This window comes from Orcinus orca, chromosome 4, assembly GCF_937001465.1.
Source record: "Orcinus orca chromosome 4, mOrcOrc1.1, whole genome shotgun sequence".
Taxonomy (NCBI): Eukaryota; Metazoa; Chordata; class Mammalia; order Artiodactyla; family Delphinidae; genus Orcinus; species Orcinus orca.
In genome coordinates, this window is record NC_064562.1 from 50,372,536 (window position 1) to 50,393,039 (window position 20,504).

The 20,504-nt window shown below is 37.1% G+C and overlaps 1 protein-coding gene across 1 annotated transcript; it reads right to left on the reverse strand.

The window, feature by feature from the left end:
- Positions 1 to 1,728: 1,728 nt before the first annotated feature.
- On the reverse strand, positions 1,729 to 4,957 carry CXCL8 (C-X-C motif chemokine ligand 8). The gene is made up of 4 exons (XM_004283554.3): positions 4,806 to 4,957; positions 3,722 to 3,857; positions 3,351 to 3,434; positions 1,729 to 2,907 (listed from the first exon to the last, which is right to left on the reverse strand). The coding sequence occupies exons 1-4, from the start codon at positions 4,867 to 4,869 to the stop codon at positions 2,886 to 2,888; spliced, it is 306 nt and encodes a 101-aa protein (XP_004283602.1). The 5' UTR covers positions 4,870 to 4,957; the 3' UTR covers positions 1,729 to 2,885.
- Between the last annotated feature and the right edge of the window lie 15,547 nt (positions 4,958 to 20,504).

Below are 20,504 nucleotides of genomic sequence, written 5' to 3' on the forward strand. Positions count from 1 at the left end.
CTTAACACATTAAGAGGTTTTGTATAAGGTTGGGAGTTTTCTGATGATTCAACCCCCCAAATGACATTAAAATTCCCCCAAGATCAGACTTTTGGGTTGCTTTGTATGGCTCCCCATTGCTTTTTGGAAGGAAACCCAGGAAGAAGAATAGCTTATAATGCTCACCATTTAAAATGAAGGTAATCGGAATCCAGTAGAACTTTTCAATTCCAAATCTAAGCCCTTTAGAGCTTTCCACAGTCCATTTAGCATAGCTTCATCTGTTAGTACTTGTTCTGTTTCAAGCCAAACTCCTGTCACACTAATATTCTTTCACTTCTCAAATCACACAAATTACTTCTCCCTTGCCTTCTAGACCACTCTTCCCCACACGTCCTTCTTCCCTTTGTGTGGCTAACTCGTACTCATCCTTCAGACTCTAGTTTATATTTTCTCAGGGAAGCCTAGGCTACCTAGATTAGATAACTCCTTGCTATCTGCTTCTGAAGAGGCCTGTATCTCTCCCATCATCATTTTTTTAAAAATTGTTTGTTTGTTATCTTTTTTATTCACTGTGTATGAGATCCTCAAGATGATTACAAAAGCAGGTAGGACAAGAGAACCTGGATTTGAAGAAGAGAATATGGAAATGAAATTTAGGCAGAACTCTGATGAAGAAGAGGCCCCACAGCAGGACCAGAGAAGATCTGTAAGCAGGGAGAAATTAACTCTAGAGGGAAGCAATGTTTCTAGGAACAGAAACTACAGGCGTTGAATTTTCAGTTGGTTCCTGTTTGTACATAACTCTCAAATCTTTTATTAATTCTATTATGCTGCACACCTTTGTGTTAACGTGCACTGGGAATTAGAAGAGAACAGGCTTTGCTCTACACCACTGATAATGTTGACTCAGAGAGAAAACGGCAGTTGCAGGTACCCAGAGCAATTGTAAGGAGATAAATGGCATAGGAAAAGTAGGTTGCAATGTGAACGAACAAATGAGAAAATAAGAGCGCACTCTCTTCCTCACCCCAAATTGTGGAGCTCTAAAAGAAAACCATGGACTTAAAATACCCACCAGCAATAGTAAATGAGCTGGGATTTGCTTGTAAAAATCCAGTTGGACATCCTCTATGTCTTTCTTTCTATTTTTCTTTCCAATCTACTGACTCTTTATCTCTCTGATTTAAATTTCAGATAAAGTTCTTTGGGTTTATTTTCTAATCTCCAGTTTTCTTTTCAGCTGTGTCAAATCTGTTAGAAAACTCAGCCACCGAGTTTTTTGTTAGACTGTGTTTTTACTTTTAAGAGTTTTGTTTGATTTGTTTTCAAATATGCTCTGTCTTTAATCATATTTAAAATTTCTTTGTCTCAGATGCACAGTTTTCCTCAATTAGCTGAGAAGTGCCTTATAATGTGTACCTTCTTCCCGCTTTCACTGAGTGCCCAGATGTGTTAAGCTGTACAGACACCTAGGCTAACTGTTGAAAATCTGAAGTCACCCTTATTAGCAAAATGGTATACAGTAGGGAGTTGAGAATATTTTCATGATTCTATGGAAGAAACTACTGATTGTAACCCATCTCTGGAAAGGAGTTATGCTTTTCTACAAATAAAGGTTTGTAATTTTCCACATGATATATAAAATACTAAGGGAAAGCACTTACGTTTTCTAAATCAAAGTATGATTTTTAATATAAATGAATAATACAATAAATCTTTACCAAAGGAAAACAGACAAACCCCTGATGACTTTGACAATTAATTTTATTTTAAATGTCTTATAGATACATTCATATTTTCATACTATCAAAAACAGTAGAAAGAGTCTCTTTGGGAACACATAAAAGCATCTTAAAGTAAAAAATAAAGTTGATGTTAAAATACACAATAATTTAAATAAAATTATGAGCATCTAATTGTTCAGAATAAATAAATAAGAAATAACAAAAAATTACTTTATTCATATTCCCTGGTGAATTTTTGCTGTTTTGAGAAAGATAGTCATAACTCAGGATTCAGGTGATTTAACACAGCACTGCATAATAAGGCTTGCAGTGACAAGACCAGACCAGGCATATTAAAAGTAGGATTGCCAACACAATTAAAATTTCAGATAAATAATGATGTATTTATACTAAAAAATTATTTATTGTTTATCTGAAAGAAAAATCAACTGGATGTGTTTTTTGTTTATTTTCTATTAATTCGCTAAATCTGGCCACTGTGAACATAATATAACAGCCTTGATCAAAGTAGTTCTGTAATACATCACTTAGTATAAAAAATAAATATAAATTCACTACCATCATTATACTTATCAACAACATTTCTTTCCCATTTCTCCAAATTCATGCACAAACATTATTATATTTAAGGCTTAAATAAATATATAAATAATAAATAGGTGAATAAGTTACACTTCAAAATAATTTACATAACTGAATAAAATTTAAAATGCTTCCACATGCCCTCACATCTCTGTGAGGTAGGTTAGTGGCTGAGATGTTTTCCTCCAGTTTGGGAGTGAAGAAGAAACTGAGGCTCAGTTGAACAAGGACTCGTGAATCCTGGCCAGCAGACTAGGGTTGCAAGATTTAACAAAAAACAAAAACGACAAACAGGATTTCCAGCTAAATTTGAATTTACCGTACACAATGAATAATTTCTAAAATATAAGTGTGTCCTACATGGAACAATGTATGTGGGACATTGAAAAAAATCTTCATTGTTTTACTTAATATTCAAATATAACTAGGCATCCTGTATTTTATCTGGCAACCCTACACCAGACCTACACAGTACATGAGGCATTGAAGTAGATTTGTTTGAAGTTTCTTTGGTATCTTTACTGAGGAATTCTTGGAAACCAAGAACAAATGGATATTTGGTTGTTGTTGTTGTTTTCATGGATCTTTCTTCTCAGCTCTGAAAAGAAATAAAATAAAATAAAAAGTTTTAAAATTAGCAATGTTCTAAATAAGAAGGAATGTATGGTTCTTGAAAATATATTTAATATAGAAATTAAGAGAGTCTTAGATATTTATGTGTTAGAACTACTCTATACTTTCAGCTATAAATAGAGAGATCAGATAAGTTATGTAAACCAGAACACTTCTGAGATTGAGAGAGAGTCATACTAATGACACAGGACACAGGCATATACCCACACTTCCCTGGACAAGCTGAGATATATGATCTCCCAGTCATGAGTACAACAAACTCACTATTGCTGCTATTTTTTTTTAAATCAAAGAGGCAGATACTTAAAAGAAAATTTTCAGCAGCAGCAGGAAATTTATAGGTTGACTTCTGAACTGTATGTCCCAGGATAAATGAAGAATCTAAATTTTAAAAAAAAAACAACTTACCTCTTCAAAAATATCTGCACAACCTTCTGCACCCACTTTTCCTTGGGGTTTAAGCAGACCTCTTTTCCATTGACAAGCTTAACACTGAAATAAGAGAGATATGATTAAAATAGTATTTAATGGGTTTCCAACATCCCTTTGGCATTCAAGTCATGGTTCCTTAAGTACAGGCATAAAATGTAAGTCCAAACTAATTTTTAGCTATGAGTCATAGAGGGTACAATATTTAAATGCCATGGAAACAAAGAATTTTCCCTTTCTGTTTTGCTTACTATGTATTCCTAGTACCTAGAACTTTGCTGGATTCTTCCACCTTCTTCAATTCTAGGTTTACTAAAGTAAAGTATCTAATCACTTTTGAAATTACTTACATGATTTCTGAATTTTCACAGTGTGGTCCACTCTCAATCACTCGCAATTCTCTGATAAATTTGGGGTGGAAAGGTGTGGAGTGTATATTTATGCATTGGCATCGAAGTTCTGAGGTCATTCTTGATAGAACTGCAGCTGTGAAAAAAGAAAAAAGCAATTAAGAATTGATTTCATTAACAGGCATAGCTCAGCTAGCTTCGCCCTTGCTAATTCCAGTGTGATCATTTGGTGACTGTGTGTTTGGGAAACAACACATCTTTAGCAAACTTATTCCTGAAATTGATGGCTGGATATTCTCCTAGCCCCTGACCTCAGTTTTTCTCTTTGTTTTAAAAACAGTCGTTCCTGACAACATGGAATGACATAAACACTTGGAGTTGTCTTTGGGCAATGTTGACATCCTCATGGTACTTTTTCTCCTACTCGACATTGCATAATCTTCTGTGATACCACAATGTTATTCATGGTAGGCAAGATCCAACAACAGGAAAATTGCCTTCAGGAAGAACTAATAGAAATATATGTGAGTTGCACAGAGATTGTCCTATATTTTAGCAAAATCTTTGATGTTTAAAAGTATATATATATATATATACACATATATATCATATAAAATGTTTATATATACCATAAACATTCTAAACTGTATTTATTTCATAAGAGGGATCCCAATAAGGTTTATAATCTGTCTTTAAGCCAAAGAGCAATTGATGGTTGTTTGAAGCTCGTCAATTAAATAGTACATCGAGTAAAATTACCAGAGTTTTTACTCAGTATTAAAAGATAAAATGGGTATATGTGGCCTCCAATAAAACATACTCTAAATTACAGATTTATGTTAAATATATGTATACTACAGAGTATGAATGATAGGAATAGAACTCTATATAAATCAAACTTTACAATTTTCTAAATATTATATTTATATAACCTAAAAAATTAAAGACTTCAATTTAACATTAAATGACTGCAAAGATGGTTTTCTCTTGCTGAATAAAAGGATGTCTGTTACCGAGGCATTAAGGATAATCTTTCTATCTGAGGATCACATTTAGACACAGCAAACTTCAAGGATGTGCTTACCTTTACACAGAGCTGCAGAAAGCAGGAAGGCTGCCAAGAGAGCAATAGCCAGCTTGGAAGTCATGCTTACACAAGGCGCTGTCTTTCTGGTTTCTTCCTGGCTCTTGTCCTAGACGGTTGTGAGCTCTGCTGTCCCAGAGGACCTGTGTCAGATGGGGAGCTCCCGTGGCTTTTTATATTATAGTAAGAGTAGGGAACAAGTGCACCCTCATGCTTGCATCATGTCAGAGGAAATTCCACAATATGCAATCATCTGCCCGCCCTTTGAGAGCAGACCTGAGTCGTCTGACTCCCCTAATGGTTTGTTTCTTACTAAGTTTTCAGCGTGATTGAAATTTTATTTGATCTTTCAAATAATTTTATTGATTTTTTTGAAAACATGTTTCTTTTAAAATGTTTTAAAATATTTTTTTAAATATTCAAACTTCTCAGTTTGATACATTATTGTCAGTGGTAGTTCTTTTTATTTATAAATAACTTTATCATAGTCCTATCTTGCAGTAGTCAGAGTAAGGTCATTTGTTATTGTTCTTTTATGACACAGTCATTTCTTTAGGTAACTTATATATGTTGTAATGATAGAGAAGGTAATCTAGTCAACCACTTTTACGAGAAGTCCATTTCTAAGCACTTTGGAAAGTTTCCAGGAACCATTACCGCTTTCAGGGAGCATGTCACAACTTTTCAAAAGATTTGGTTTTCTAATGCATGCTTGACAGAGTGAAAGGGGATAGCTTTCAGTTCAGTATCGTAAATATTATCAAGTAACTTCTGAGTAATGTGGGAATCTATAGATGGATAAGACTAAGTACTTGTTTTTAAAGAGTTTGGTCTGTCAGAATAAGAAAGCAATATAAGGACCAGGCTATGTTACAGAACAGACGAGTGGTATCAAGATATTTATTCCAACAAGGACACAAGGGCAGAATCTTCCATAAGCATTTTGAGCAGGGTATTGAAGTGCAGAGGACTCTAATAAAGGAGGGTGAAGGGAAACAGCATGTTCTAGATAGAGATGCTGTTCAAAGACACTCAAGTGGTAAAAGGAAGAATTGTTTATGTTCCAGGATGTGGTTCCCTGGGCTTACTTGGTTGGAGTGGGATGAGGTGGTGTGTAATGGAAAAGTAAGCAGTATATACTTGGTGGAAAGAGCATCTGGGTTTAAACCTTGTTCAACCACTAATTTTTGTGTGGCTTTTAAGCTTTCTGAATTCCAGTTTCCATATCTATAAAATGGTTTTAATAACATCCACCTGTCTCATAAAGTTCATATACATAAACTTCCTGGCTTAACTTTTAAGCTGGTGAATTTCTATCTACCCCAAGAGCCATGGCTTGTATTTCTCATTTTTGTCAGATGGTTGACTTCCAAACTGCAAAGATATTCCACCAAAAATTATTTCTTAAAAATCTCATTTGCCTTAGAGGATTCTTGATAAAAGATTGGTTTCTGAAATACGAAGTTGAGCCAGATTTCAGCATGTAATGCAATAATATAATAAAATAGAAACAACATCAGTGTAAATTATGATTTGCTAGAATTTAAAGCTCCAGATCAAACTCTGGTTGCATCAGGGTTCGTTACCATTTTGGATAGAAAATCTGGAGTACAGAGTCTTAAAATCTATGGAATTCTAGAATGCTTGAGAAAGCACCTAGTTTAAATACTGATATAGGATTTAAATTAAATTCTTGACAAAAACATTATTGAAAATTAGGCCAAGAGTAATGATGTTTCAGAATGTGAACACTTGTGGTTTGGGGAGAGAACGTCCTTTGCTGAAAGATTTGTATAGTGACCCCAACTAACTTCTTAAATATAACTTCAATTTACTTGATATCAGGGACTGTGTGTGTGTTTTTTAATCCTCACAACAATGGGATAAGTAATAATGCCCTCATTTTACAGATGAGGAAACTCAATAACGTCTCCAAGTTCATATAGCTAAGTAGTGATGGAGCTGAGAGCTTTAGTCCTGGTCTAAAAGCACATTTACAAAGGGGAGATGAAAAGACTTTTCTTCAGGACACTGGAACACAAAACCACCTTTGTATGACTCAATGAAGTTTCTTTCTCTGTCCCTCGTGGGTCCTCAGAGATGAGTCTGGACTTCCTTGGAAAGGGAAGGGAGCTTACAATAGACTCTTACGTCAACTTCTGTAGCAAAGTAAATGTTTATTATGCACAATGCAGTTCTTACTCTTTTAAAATCTATTTTAGGAACTTGATTGTTCACTTATTTATTTAATATATGTTGATTATCTGCTAATGCCAGGTCTTGGAGTAGGAGATGTGAATACTCTTTAAATCAGATATAGTCTCTGACCTCGAGGAGTTTGCAGTCTAATGTAGAATATGGACAATTAGTTACACAAGTAAGTACAATACAGTGGATGAGTATTATAATATGTATAATTATAGGAAGCTTAGGGAGCAAACAAATGGGACCTCTGATGCAGTTTTGATGAATGCGGTTGTCTGAAGAAACAAGTTTAAGACTGTGACGTAGTGCCTTAGTCTTGGTGATGAGTAGGACTAAGACCAGTGGAGAGGAGAGAAGGCGGTACTGCTTTGCTAGTGTGGGGGAAAGCAAGTACAAGGTGGTAAGATGTAAGAGAATATGGCCCAACTGGGTTCCTGAAATTGTTGAGCATTGTATGGAAAATATGAGTGGAGTGAAGAGATAAAAGTAGGGACCAGATATGTAAGCAAGACCTGAGTCTTTAAGAAAATTCTCTGTCTCTTTGCTCTAGTAATGCTGGTTTGTTCAGCAAAGACATATTTTCATATGGAAAGACCCTGAGATGACTGGTTCAGGGCATCATCACTAGGACCCAATTATACTAGTGGTACCACTAAGACACTCAGAGTTCTGAGGAATTGCAAACATTCCTCTACTTTTAATTCAGGGTTGCCTTAGTAATTTTGCAACTTACCTAAGCACCTTTTTTCCCTATCCCATCTCCTTATCTCTTCCCTTCCTCTTCTCTGCATCCTGACATCATCCTTAGAGGTTGAGCTAATGAGTTCCATTTAACCTAGATGCTCACAATTTTTTCAGAATGGAGCATTCATTTATAAAGCAAAAGGACATCTTTGCAAATGTTGTTGATCTCTCCCAGTGTAACCTTGATGCAATTTGTCCTTAGACTCTCTTCATCAGAGGTAAGGTTGGACAAAGACAAAGAGACTAGAGGGGGCAGTAATTCTGGCTTTGTCCCACTTCTGTAAAGGTAACCCTATGAGTCATTGCATAGTAAGTAAAAGGGCTAAATTTGGTTAAGTAAAAAACAAACAAATGGCTAATTAGCCTGTTTGAGGAAATGCTGCTTCAAAATAGAGTAGATTGGAGTGAAAAGTTTAAATGAAGAGCAAAGCTGCACATAAATACAAGTGATATTTTGTCACCCTGTAGGAATGAATGGGACTATTGACCAGTAATCTGTTTATTTAAGTTCCAACCAGCACTTAACAAAGAGCATCCAGAGATCTTCACTATAGTCATGGGACCAAGTCCATCATCCAAGAAAGGGAAGAACTGAAGAAAGAGTCAAAACAAAGACAGGTATTTACTTTTTCCACCTTGCCAAGTAACTCTTCTTCTTCCATGAAACTCCTCACAAGAAAACCGAATGTCTTTCTAGTGCGTTAAACAATTTATGTCCCATCCCCACCTCTCCACCCCACTCCCACTTCAAATAGGTATTGTAGAATTAGGAACTTTTTGTAAATGTAAACAAAGTTGTATTCACATAATAAAGCAGAATGTGGTGGGGAAAACATGGACTTTGAAGTGAGATGAACTTGGGTTTGAATCTTTCCCCTGCTGATTAACCAAGAGACCTAGAGCAAGTCAACGCTATGCTGGCATTGCATCTGCTACTGCTAAAATTTAAGCCACCTTTCCCAAAACCAGTAGCAAAGTCTCAACTTGCACCTGGAATTTTTTCTCCCTTTGAGGAAATTAGTCTCAGCTCAACAATCCTTGAGGTTAAGAGAACCATAGACAAATGCTAAACACATATCACTGAATTTGACCTACAATATTGTTAATACTAAGATCATAAACATAAAATACCTACCCCCTGAAATTTTAGTCAATAAAACTAAGAGTTAGTTGAAAGATTTAAAACACGTTCTTGCCTTTTACAGATAAAAAACATTTCTCTGTACTTCGTTAATATGATAATTTAATCTCCTCCAGGCTACAGAACATTTCAGTTCCATCTCCAAATTCAAATGTCTCCAGTTAACGATTCATAAAAATACTAAGAAAAGTTGGTCCATACTGCTAAAAGTGTTCTACCTTTTAAAGAAAAGACATTTTTCAAAGTCTTGACAAGTTAGAGAACAGAAACAGCTAAATGCTTTGGTTTTGAGCAATGTCAAGTCAGAGTAACTTAAATTTAAGGGTATGCATGGCTGTTGGACTCGGTCAACCCTGCCTTCAAACCTACCCCTCCACCACTTATTAACCAAACAACCATGGGAAGTTATTTTAACCTCATTGTCTCAGTTTCCTCATCTGTAAAATGAAGATAACTCTGATTCCACAGGATCACAGTGAGAGTTAAGTGAAGAAATACATGGAAAATGTCAAGAGTGGTGCCTGGCACATACGAAGTATTCAATAAATGTCAGTTTTTTCCCTCTAATATGTCTCTTAAGTTACACTTCACCTTGCCTGGAGTGGGAGAATTATATATATATATATTTTTTAATTTACCAATCAATAAGTAAAGATGTATTGACACAACACATCTCTTAAAGCTGTTTTTTTTCTTCTAATTATAGAGCTTTCTTTTTATGCCTAAAAATTTAATTCATGTTTATGTGTTTAAAAAAACACTGTTGATATACACAGGGGATTGAGTATTGTTTCCAATTCTATCTCCCAAATCAATGAAGATTTTGAGATGGAGTTTAAAGGATGGGATTGGAGGAAGAGGCTTGTTGTGGAAACAGACATTTATTATGGACTTGGGAGATCTAAGATCAGCCTGTCTTCAATATGAAAAAAATAATAATTAAGTGTAACTGTTTACTTGTAGTCATTTCTTTGTTATATTTTTGGAAAAAAAGTTTTAGAGATTGTTTACTCCAGTGTTTATAATAAAATATATATCTTCAAAATAACAATTATATGTTATTTGCCACTAGGATTCTTTCATGTGAAGTAAAGATCATAGGAAATGAAATCACATGGCAAAAAGAGAAGTTGCTATATTAGAAATGACTGGACTTATGCGTGCATTTAATTTTGTCTTGAGGTAACCAAGACCCACACAAGCAGTTGAGTCAAGGGACAGGAAGTAAGAAAAAGGTTTTAAAAATGGTGAATCAAGGTTGTACAATTTTATAAAGTTATTCTTCCTCTTTTCTTAAAAGTTTATTACTTTGATCTTTTCTTATAGACAAGTGATATTCTTAAAAGCTGAGTTGAGATGAAACTCTTAGCAATTTGAAGAAAGTGGAAAAACAGATCTTATGTTGTAGTTTCACCATTCTCCTTTCATAAAACTTTGATTGTTTTGAAGTTTTTGTTTCAAAATGTGAGCTTCACCTTAATTAGTTCTTTTCCCCAGTTTGGCCTTAGGGATTATTGAAGTATTTAAGACACAATCTGATTGGAATCCAAAGTCCATGCCAGTAAATCACAGCAAGATCCTTTCTGACCCACCTCCTAGAGAAATAGAAATAAAAACAAAAATAAGCAAATGGGACCTAATGAAACTTCAAAGCTTCTGCACAGCAAAGGAAACCATAAACAAGACGAAAAGACAACCCTCAGAATGGGAGAAAATATTTGCAAATGAAGCAATTGACAAAGGATTAATCTCCAAAATAGACAAGCAGCTCATGCAGCTCAATATCAAAAAAACAAACAACCCAATCCAAAAATGGGCAGAAGACCTAAATAGACATTTCTCCAAAGAAGATATACAGATTGCCAACAAACACATGAAAGAATGCTCAACATCATTAATCATTAGAGAAATGCAAATCAAAACTACAGTGAGGTATCACCTCACACCAGTCAGAATGGCCATCATCAAAAACTCTACAAAGAACAAATGCTGGAGAGGGTGTGGAGAAAAGGGAACTCTCTTGCACTGTTGGTGGGAATGTAAATTGATACAGCCACTATGGAGAACAGTAAAGAGGTTCCTTAAAAAACTAAAAATAGAATTACCATACGACCCAGCAATCCCACTACTGGGAATATACCCTGAGAAAACCATAATTCAAAAAGAGTCATTTACCACAATGTTCATTGCAGCTCTATTTACAATAGCCAGGACATGGAAGCAACCTAAGTGTCCATCGACAGATGAATGGATAAAGAAGATGTGGCACATATATACAATGGAATATTACTCAGCCTAAAAAGAAACAAAATTGAGTTATTTGTAGTGAGGTGGATGGACGTAGAGTCTGTCCTACAGAGTGAAGTAAGTCAGAAAGAGAAAAACAAATACCGTACGCTAATGCATATATATGGAACCTAAAAAAAAAAAAAAAGTGTTCTGAAGAACCTAGGGGCAGGACAGGAATAAAGACGTAGACAGAAAGAATGGACTTGAGGACACGGGGAGGGGGAAAGGTAAGCTGGGACGAAGTGAGAGAGTGGCATGGACCTATATACACTACCAAATGTAAAATAGATAGCTAGTGGGAAGCAGCTGCATAGCACAGGGAGATCAGCTCAGTGCTTTGTGACCACCTAGAGGGGTGGGATAGGGAGGGTGGGAGGGAGACGCAAGAGGGAGGGGCTATGGGGATATATGTATACATATAGCTGATTCACTTTTTTATACAGCAGAAACTAACACACCATTGTAAAGGAATTATACTCCAATGAAAAAAAAAGTCCATGTCAGATTCTGTTAAAATGAGCTCAACCCATCTGTGCAGTTGTTGATGTAAGTCTTACCTGACTGGAAATTCCTCAAGGTCAGAGACCATGTCTGCCTTCTTTACACCGTGTGCCAGCTTCTAGCCCAGTGTCTGCAACAAACAGGTGCTCGATAAACATTTCTCAAATGAAAGTAAAACTTCCCCAGTTCTCAGAAGTTTTCCCACCAAGAGCATTATCAGCAAAAGGAAGTAAAAATGTTTGTCTTTGTCTATTTTTGTTCTCCCTCAGGGACAATTGTTTTATTTTCATGAACCCAGAAGGATCCAGTATGGAAACTACAGTTTTATGGAAACTATGGAAACTACAGCTCTCATTTAGTGATGGATAGATAAAATAGTAACCAGTTCAGTCAGGCAGCAGTTTCCTCGTTTGGTGAATAAACCAAACCAAGCAGCTTTCTAGGCTGCTCCCGGGCTGGGGTAAGAGGTACAACATAGCAGGCAGGGAGAGGGGTGGAGAGCAGTGTGTTGGGACTATCGGTGACTAGCATCCACTGATGGAGGAGGTCTCTGCTGCCTCCTTCTTCCCATCAGCTGTGTTTCACAGACCACGGAGAGCCCAGAAGACCACACAGACAGTCTTTCCAGAGGTCAGCGAGTGAACTTGAATGGTGACCCACAGAGTTAGTCTAATTAACCTTAAACGTGCTAAGACTAAACAGATTCACTTCCCTTGTGAATAAAAATAAGACTAACTTTTCTTTAATCATACGTACAACAGTTATTGCCATCCAATGGAGAAAGTGACCAACTTTTCCTGTGCATTGTTCCTACCACATAATCAGTCCCTAATAACCCGCAGTGGTTCTTAACCTTTTTCATTTTAACCACTTAATCCTTTGAAAATATAATGAAAGTTCTGTGCCCTCTCCTTACCCCTAAATCCACCTAAGCCTAAATGTACAAAGTTGTGCATCGAGTTTCAGAAATTCACTGACCTCTGTTAAAAACTCTTAAGGAGTAAAATCAATAAAGGGTATATTGGAAGTAGAACACTTGAGAATAATGAGTGCATTCTGAGTTTACTGTCTTTAAGTCAACTGAAAGAGAAATGATATTTTCTGCCTGCTGCTCGTGGTCCCTGCATACGTCCAGGACAGAGGCTTCAGGAAAAAATTCTTGACGTTCTCAAAAGAGAAGGTGGAGATGGATAAGGACAAGAGTGAGAAAGTGGAAGAGAATCTTCATATTCAATGAGTTCAAGATATGAATGACCTTTAGTTTTCTTGTTGCCCGTAAGAGGAAAGCCCAAATCCATCCAAAAAGATGAAAAGTTGAGTACTGCTTTCAACTGATGCAATCTCCTTAGCTAGTCTGCTAAAAGGCAGTGCCAGTGGCATAAGGCGACTAAGATAGAGGGTGAAAGTTTATTCCTTTCATAATTCCCTTCAGCTCGCCAAATAGATATATAATTCAAGAAAAATCTATATGATGTTTTCACATAAAAAGAAAACAAAATCAGAAAATAATTCAGCTTGTGTATGGGTTTAGAGATGTGAGCCAGTCTCTCAGAATTCCCCAAATTTATGCAAAATAAGGGTATAAAACTTCTTTATCCATCTCTCCTTAATCTGGTGCTCTGTATTATCTGATTTCCAGATTTGAGATGCTTTTGCCTCGAGGCAGTTTATCTTCTCATCTAACATAATTTACTATTTGCCACATCTAGGGTGTTCTTTTTCTTGATTATATCATTGTTACTCATCAAAATTAAATCCTTCTTCGTGATCCCTAAACCAGGAAGGAGGAAATCACCACCCACAGAATCCAGTGGAGTTTTAAACAAAGGAAAATCTGTCCACTCCAGACCTGTTGGATGAACTTTTCATGTACTTCCCTTTCCCCAACTGTGGGGGGGGGGTGAATCTGGAAAACACCACTGGCATTGTCCTCTACAAAGTTGGAGATAAAGGCAAAATGGGCAGCAGAGAGTAGAAATAGATAAAAATAACACACCCAGCCAGAAAAGCAGGACCTTGAAAACACACACTAAAGAGACCCAAAGAAAAATGAAACAGGTATTGGAGAGTCAAGGTTAATGGGGAGAATTAAAATGGCGCATTTCTCTTCTGAGCTTGACTTACTTAGGCATCAGCAATGAGTGCAGAGATACCTCCCTCAAGAATAATTGTACTAACAGGAACTTATAACTTAGTACATCGCATGTTTTATTTTTTGTAATAGTCACAATGACCCTATATTTTTGTATTATTTATTCCCATTTAACAGATGAGGAAACAGACTCAAAGAGATTAAGCAATTTGCAGATGGTCAGCCAGCAAGTAGGAGAGAGAATTAGGATTTGAATCTAAACAAGAAGTCCAGAGATTCTATGCCACCTCAAGGAAGTTTCTCTCCTGTGTCTGTGAGTCTCACACACTTGGTTTTGAGCACATTTCCCTTCTTTCCCGCACCCTCTCCTGCCTGAGAGGATTTAGAAGCCTGGAGAAGAGGAATTTGATTCAGTGAGGGAGAGGGGGACACCATAATCCAATAGAAGAACTAGTTCCTCCTCCTGTCAAAGCCTAGGGCTTTCATTTGTGAAATCAGGGAATTTGCCTATATGGTCCCTACTGTCTGATGCTTTATTCTAAGAAGCACAGTGTATGTGTAATAGGTGGAGAACTGTCCCTGGGAAACCCGACCACTTGTGCCAGGAGAGGACACTCGCCCAAACCTGAGATTTCACAAAACTTCAAGAGAATGTGCACTTGCCCTTAAATGTAGTTAACTAAAAAGTGTCACTTGCATGGTTCTCATCAAGGAGAAGAGCCTTAATTTTGATGGGTTTAATGAAGAAAGAGTCTAGAATTGGAGGTCACGGGGATGGTATGTTTACCATCAGACTCCTATTCCCCCCACCTTCCAAGAATGAGAGGAAGTGCTTCCTGTGCACTCCTTTCTTCTGACACCATTTCCTCTTACTTGGTTTCTTCATGACTCTTAGATCATTTGCAGCTGCTGACCCTTTACTGTGAAACAAGGAATACGGTTGGAGTTGGAAAATTTTTTTGAAAGAACTAAAGCCCATCTGATTTGTTGGAAAGCAAAAACATCAAATTTAATGACTATTACTTGAAAATATATGGAAAGAGAATTCATTTTCCCATTATTCATCCATTTAACAAATATTTACAGAGTACCTTCTATATTTCAAACACTTTTCTAGTTGCTGGGGAAATGTTAGTGGATAACGTGAATAGAAATGGTTACCCTTAGTTTTAGTTGTATAAATGTTATGAGGAAAAGAGTAGGGCAGGGTGATCAGGCTGTCAGGTGGGTGAGGGGATGAGCAGATTACAGCACCTGGGAGTCCAGGGAAGCCTCCCTGAGAGGTTGAGTTTGAACTAAGAACTGAAAGGCACAGGAATTGGCTAAATGGCTATGAGGGAGGATATTCCAGGCAAAGGGCCAGCTAGAGGTAACAGTTTGAGTTGGGAGCTTGGTTGTATACTTGAGGAATAGTAAAGGAGGCCAGCGTGGCTGGTGCAGGGAAAGGAAATAATGAATAGGAAAGGAGGACAAAGAGTAAGGGGCTATATCAGATGGGCTTTGTAGGTCATTATGAGGATTTCAGCTTTCATTCTGCATGGAGATCCATTGGAGGGTCTGCAGTAAATCAGTGACATGATCTGACTCTCTAGCTGCTGGGTGGAGATGGGGCAGGGTGCGGGCACTGCAGGGGAACAGTTTGTAGGGAAGGCAGATGACCAGTTAGAGGTTACTGTGGAAAGCCACAGTGATAATTGTTTATACCAGGCCAGAGTGGTAATAGCAGGGGTGGTAACTAGTGGTCAGATCCTGGATATTTTAAAGGCAACACAAAATCCTGAGAGATTGTGTATGAGATGTGAGAAAAAGAAAAGTCGTTGATGATGAAGGTTTCAAATGTAAGCTGTTGGAAGGATGGCGTCTCCACAAGCTTAGACACTTGAGGCAGCATCTAAACTACCGTTGCCAAATTATTTAGGTATGGTGCAATTCTTGCTTAATAGGAGTCTTCCAACTGCATCCTGAATAGAGTTCCTTAATTACAACCATAGCTGCATGAAGTGGTGGCTATAGCTGGTAGTGCAAAGAAGACTGAGGCAGGAAGGAAGTGGAAGTGAGGGATAGATTAAAATTTATTGTGTTCCAGTCACTGTACTAGGTTCCTTTTTTAAAAAATAAAAATTATATATGTTTAAAGTGTACAGCATGATGATTTGATATACACACACATAGTAAAGTGATGACTAAGCCAAGCTAGTTAACATATCATGGCTACCATTTTTTTGTGTGATGAGAACACTTGAAATCTACTCTCTTAGCAAATTTCCAGTATTCCATACAGTGTTATGAACTATAGTCACCATGCTGTACATTAGATCTCTAGACTCATCCATACTACATAACTGCAACTTTGTACCCTTTAACCAACATCTCCTCATTTCCCCCACCCTCCCAACCCTGGTAACTACTGTTCTATTCTCTGCTTCTATGTATTTAACTTTTTTGATTCCACACATAAGTGAGATTATGCAGGTTGGGTATTTTTTGTTTTTTTTTCTTTCTGTGTCTGACTTATTTCACATAGCATAATGTCCTCCACATCCATCCATGTTGTTGCAAATGGCAAGATCTCCTTCTTTCCTAAGTCTGAATTATGTGTGTGTGTGTGTATATATATATATATATATATATATATATATATATATATATATGGAAATTTCTTTTTTTTCTTCCAGCTTTATTGAGATATAATAGATATAACATTGTATGAGTTTAAGGTGTACAATGTATTGATTTGATCCACTCATCCATTGATGAATGCTTGGATCGTTTCCATATTTTGGCTGTTGTGAATAATGCTACAATGAATATGGGAGTGCAGATATCTCTTCAAGGTACTGATTTCAGTTTCTTAGGATATATGTCCAGAAGTAGGATTCTTAGATCATATGGTAATTCTATTTTTAGTTTTACAAGCAACTTCCATACTATTTTTCATAGTGGTTACACCAATTTATATTCTCACCAGCAGTATACAAGTGTTCCCCTTTCTCCACATCCTGGCCAACACTTATTATCTTTTATGGTTTTTCTTTTCTTTTTTTTTTTGTAATAGCCGTACCAACAGGTGTAGGCAGTGTTTCATTGTGGTTTGCCTTTCCCAGATGATCAGTGATGTTGAGCACCTTTTTATATATCTGTTGGCCACTTGTATGTCTTCTTTGGAAAAAATATCTATTCAAGTCCTTTGCCCATTTTTTAAATCAAGTTGGGTTTTTGGATTTTGTTGCTGTTGTTTTGCTATTGAGTTGTATGAGTTTTTTATATTTTGGATATTAGCCCCATATCACTTATATGGTTTGAAAATATTTTCTCCCAAACTCTGGGTTGACGTTTCAGTTTGTTGATGGTTTCCTTTCCTGTGCAAGGGCAATTTAGTTTGATGTAGTCCCACTTGTTTATTTTCCCTTTTGTTGTCTGCATTTTTGGTGTCATATCCAAAAAATCATTGCCATGGACAATGTCCTGGATTATTTTTCCTATGCTTTCTTCTAGGAGTTTTATGGTTTTAGGTACTACATTTGTGTCTTTAATTCATTTTGAATTGATTTTTGTGTATGGTGTAAGATAAGGATCCAGTTTCATTCTTTTGCATGTGGATATCCAGTTTTCCTTATACCATTACCTGAAAAGACAATTCTTTCCCCATTGTGTGTTCTTGGTGCCTTTGTTGAAAATTAGGTGACTGTATATACTTGGGTTTATTTCTGGGCTCTCTATTCTGTTCCATTGATCTATGTGTCTATTTTTATGCCAGTACCATATTGTTTTGATTACTAAGGCATTGTAATATAATTTGAAATCAGAAATTGTGGTATCTCCAACTCAATTCTTTGTTTTCAAGATTGCTTTGGCTATTCAGGGTCTTTTGCAGTTCTATATGAATTTTAGAATTTGTTCCCATTTCTGTGAAAAATGTCATTGGAATTTTGATAGAGATTGAATTGAATCTGTATTTAGCTTTGAGTATATTAGGGTTTTTTTTATAAGTTAATGTATTTAATTCTTACCACAAATTTATGTTTTCAGTGCTATTTTCATTTGACAAGTGAGAAAACTGAGGCTAAGAGAGTAAAAATTGTGTACACACAGCAAACAAGCAGCTGGACTCAAATCTGAATTCATATCTGAACCCCAGTCTCTCTGATCCCAAAGCCTGGGCCCTTTCCCCTCTACAGAAAGAAGGTCAGGCTGGGTGTGGATCCAGCAGCCTATAGAGTTTATATCTTGATGGCCTAAGTTCTGAAAACTATAATGAAAAAGACCATTTTAAGCCTAGAAAGTAAGGGTTATAAGAACATCAGGAAAAGCTACTGATAGGTCTGAAGCTGCTTAGAAGACTGAAAACTGCCCCATCACTACCACATCCATAAATCTATTCAATAACATGTGTGGTTTATAAATAGAGTTTATCAACAGGGTGTGGGTGAGGGATGGAAGTATATTTGTCCAGAGTCTTGCACTCACAAAAACTCTTAAAGCTGGTATTTAATGTTATCACTGAATAAGGTCACACCCTCAGTCACAGAGATATATTGGCAGGATTGAAAACATTAGATATTTAGTGTTCAGCTTTGAACTGTTTATCCCATCCTGGACACAGAGCCTGAATGCACTATATTTTTGAAATGCTTATATTTTTAGTAACATGACTATTGCAATATATTTGTGCAATCTTAAGAGTATAATTTATTAAATATAAACTGTTGGTTTATTTTTAAAAGTCTTTTAATCCGTTTTGATATGCCTTTTCCTTTTTCTTCTTCCTCTTCTTTCTTCTCCTCCCCTTCTCTTCTCCAGTATATTCATATTCTAATAAAAGAGAGAAAAAGAGGGAGTGGCTCAGGTTCACCTTGACCTTTCAGGGGATTCATGAAAGAACACTACAGCACAGCAAAGCATTACCTACCTTCACAAATATACCATGTTGAGGAAAAAGGATTCTGAAAAAATAAGATATTTTATCTTTCCTGTGTTAAATAAGTGTTCCCGATGCAGGTCTTGAGCTGTGCATGAATTTCACCCTGGGTGCTTTCAGAATCCTGCAGCCTGGTCAGTTAGTGTGTAGTAAGCTACTACTGGTTGCTCTTAATCATATCTAGGTGGCACTGTAGAAAGGTTTGTAGATGGAAAAGGCAAACACAAAGAATCCTAGAGCTGTTCAGTCTGTCCCAATACAAGCCCCACCTTGTGGTCAGAAAGCAGCAACCCCATCCTCTTGTCTACAAAAGAATTGCCAAAAGGTGGGGTTCGGAGAGTTTCAGGAAATGCAGCCAGCATTTTAGGCAAGCACGTCATCCTCTTTTCCTTGGCTTTTCTCATTTTCTGGAACTGTTACCAGTTCACTCGTTCATTTCCTGCGTGTGTGTATGGGAGTGTGTTTGCTGTTGCATTTAAAAACCTGAGCTTGTCATTTGCTACATGTACCTCCTCTCAGTTTTATCTTCATCAGAATTTCCAAAACCTCTGGGAAATTTGGCTTCCCAGTTGCTTATTCTTCGATTTACAGTGTTAGGGTCAAGTGAGTTTGCTCCGAATTGCTTCAGTTTGGAATCACCTTGAGAATTAACATGTAGCCTCAGCAACAGTGGCTGGGCAGAGAGTTTGTGGCTGTAGATTGTGTGCATGTGTGCTGGGAAAAGGGGACAGTCCATCTGTCTGTCTGTTTGTTCAGGGTGGGGAGGGATGAAAAGAGGAAAGAGAGGAAAGGATGAATAAGAAGAAGATGAGCAAAGGTTTTAGGACACCTCAGTTTTTCTCTCCAAAAAGCACGCATTACCTTAACTTCAAAGACTATTAAAATGGTCACATCAAAACAGCTCTGGGGGGCTTCCCTGGTGGTGCAGTGGTTGAGAGTCCACCTGCTGATGCGGGGGACGCGGGCTCGTGCCCCGGTCCGGGAAGATCCCACATGCCGTGGAGTGGCTGGGCCTGTGAGCCATGGCCGCTGAGCCGGCACGTCCGGAGCCTGTGCTCCGCAATGAGAGGCCACAACAGTGAGAGGCCCGCGTACCGCAAAAAAAAAAAAAACAGCTCTGGGATATGTACTGATGCAGTGTACAGTAGTACCGCCTTTTTCAAAAAATTGTGGTAAAATAGGCATAACGTAAAATTTACCATCCTAACCATGGTTAAGTAAGTGCACAGTTCAGTGATAGTAAGTACACAGTTCAGTGATAGTAAGTACATTCTCATTGTGCAGCCATCAACACCGTCCATCTTCTGGACTCTTAGTACTGACTTCTGAATAAAATTATCTTAGTTCAAACTAAGGTTCTGACATTTACTAGAATCATATGCCTGAGGCCTCAGTTTATCTCACCTATACATTTTTTTTTCTTCAAAGCAAACTCATAGGGCTCTTGTGAGGCTTAAATAATAATGCTTGTAAAGTGCTTAATATAGTGATAAATGATCCATTACTGTTAGTATGATCTCGTGGAACTCTAGCCACTTGTTACTTCTCCATGAATGGCGTGAAGACTTTCTACCATCATCTTGTGATGCTGGATCCCTGGCAAACACACCTCGTTGCTATGTAGATTTTTTGTTATGATGATGATGACGATGATGATTTTTAGAGCTGTGTATCATTTCCCACAGCAAGGAAATTGGCTGGGCGGGGGCGGGGGGGGGCGGGAAGAGTACCTGCCAAGGAAATCAAAAATAGCCTTTTGAATAACTCTGTTCCAACACGTTCAAATTATCTACTTATCTCAACAACTAG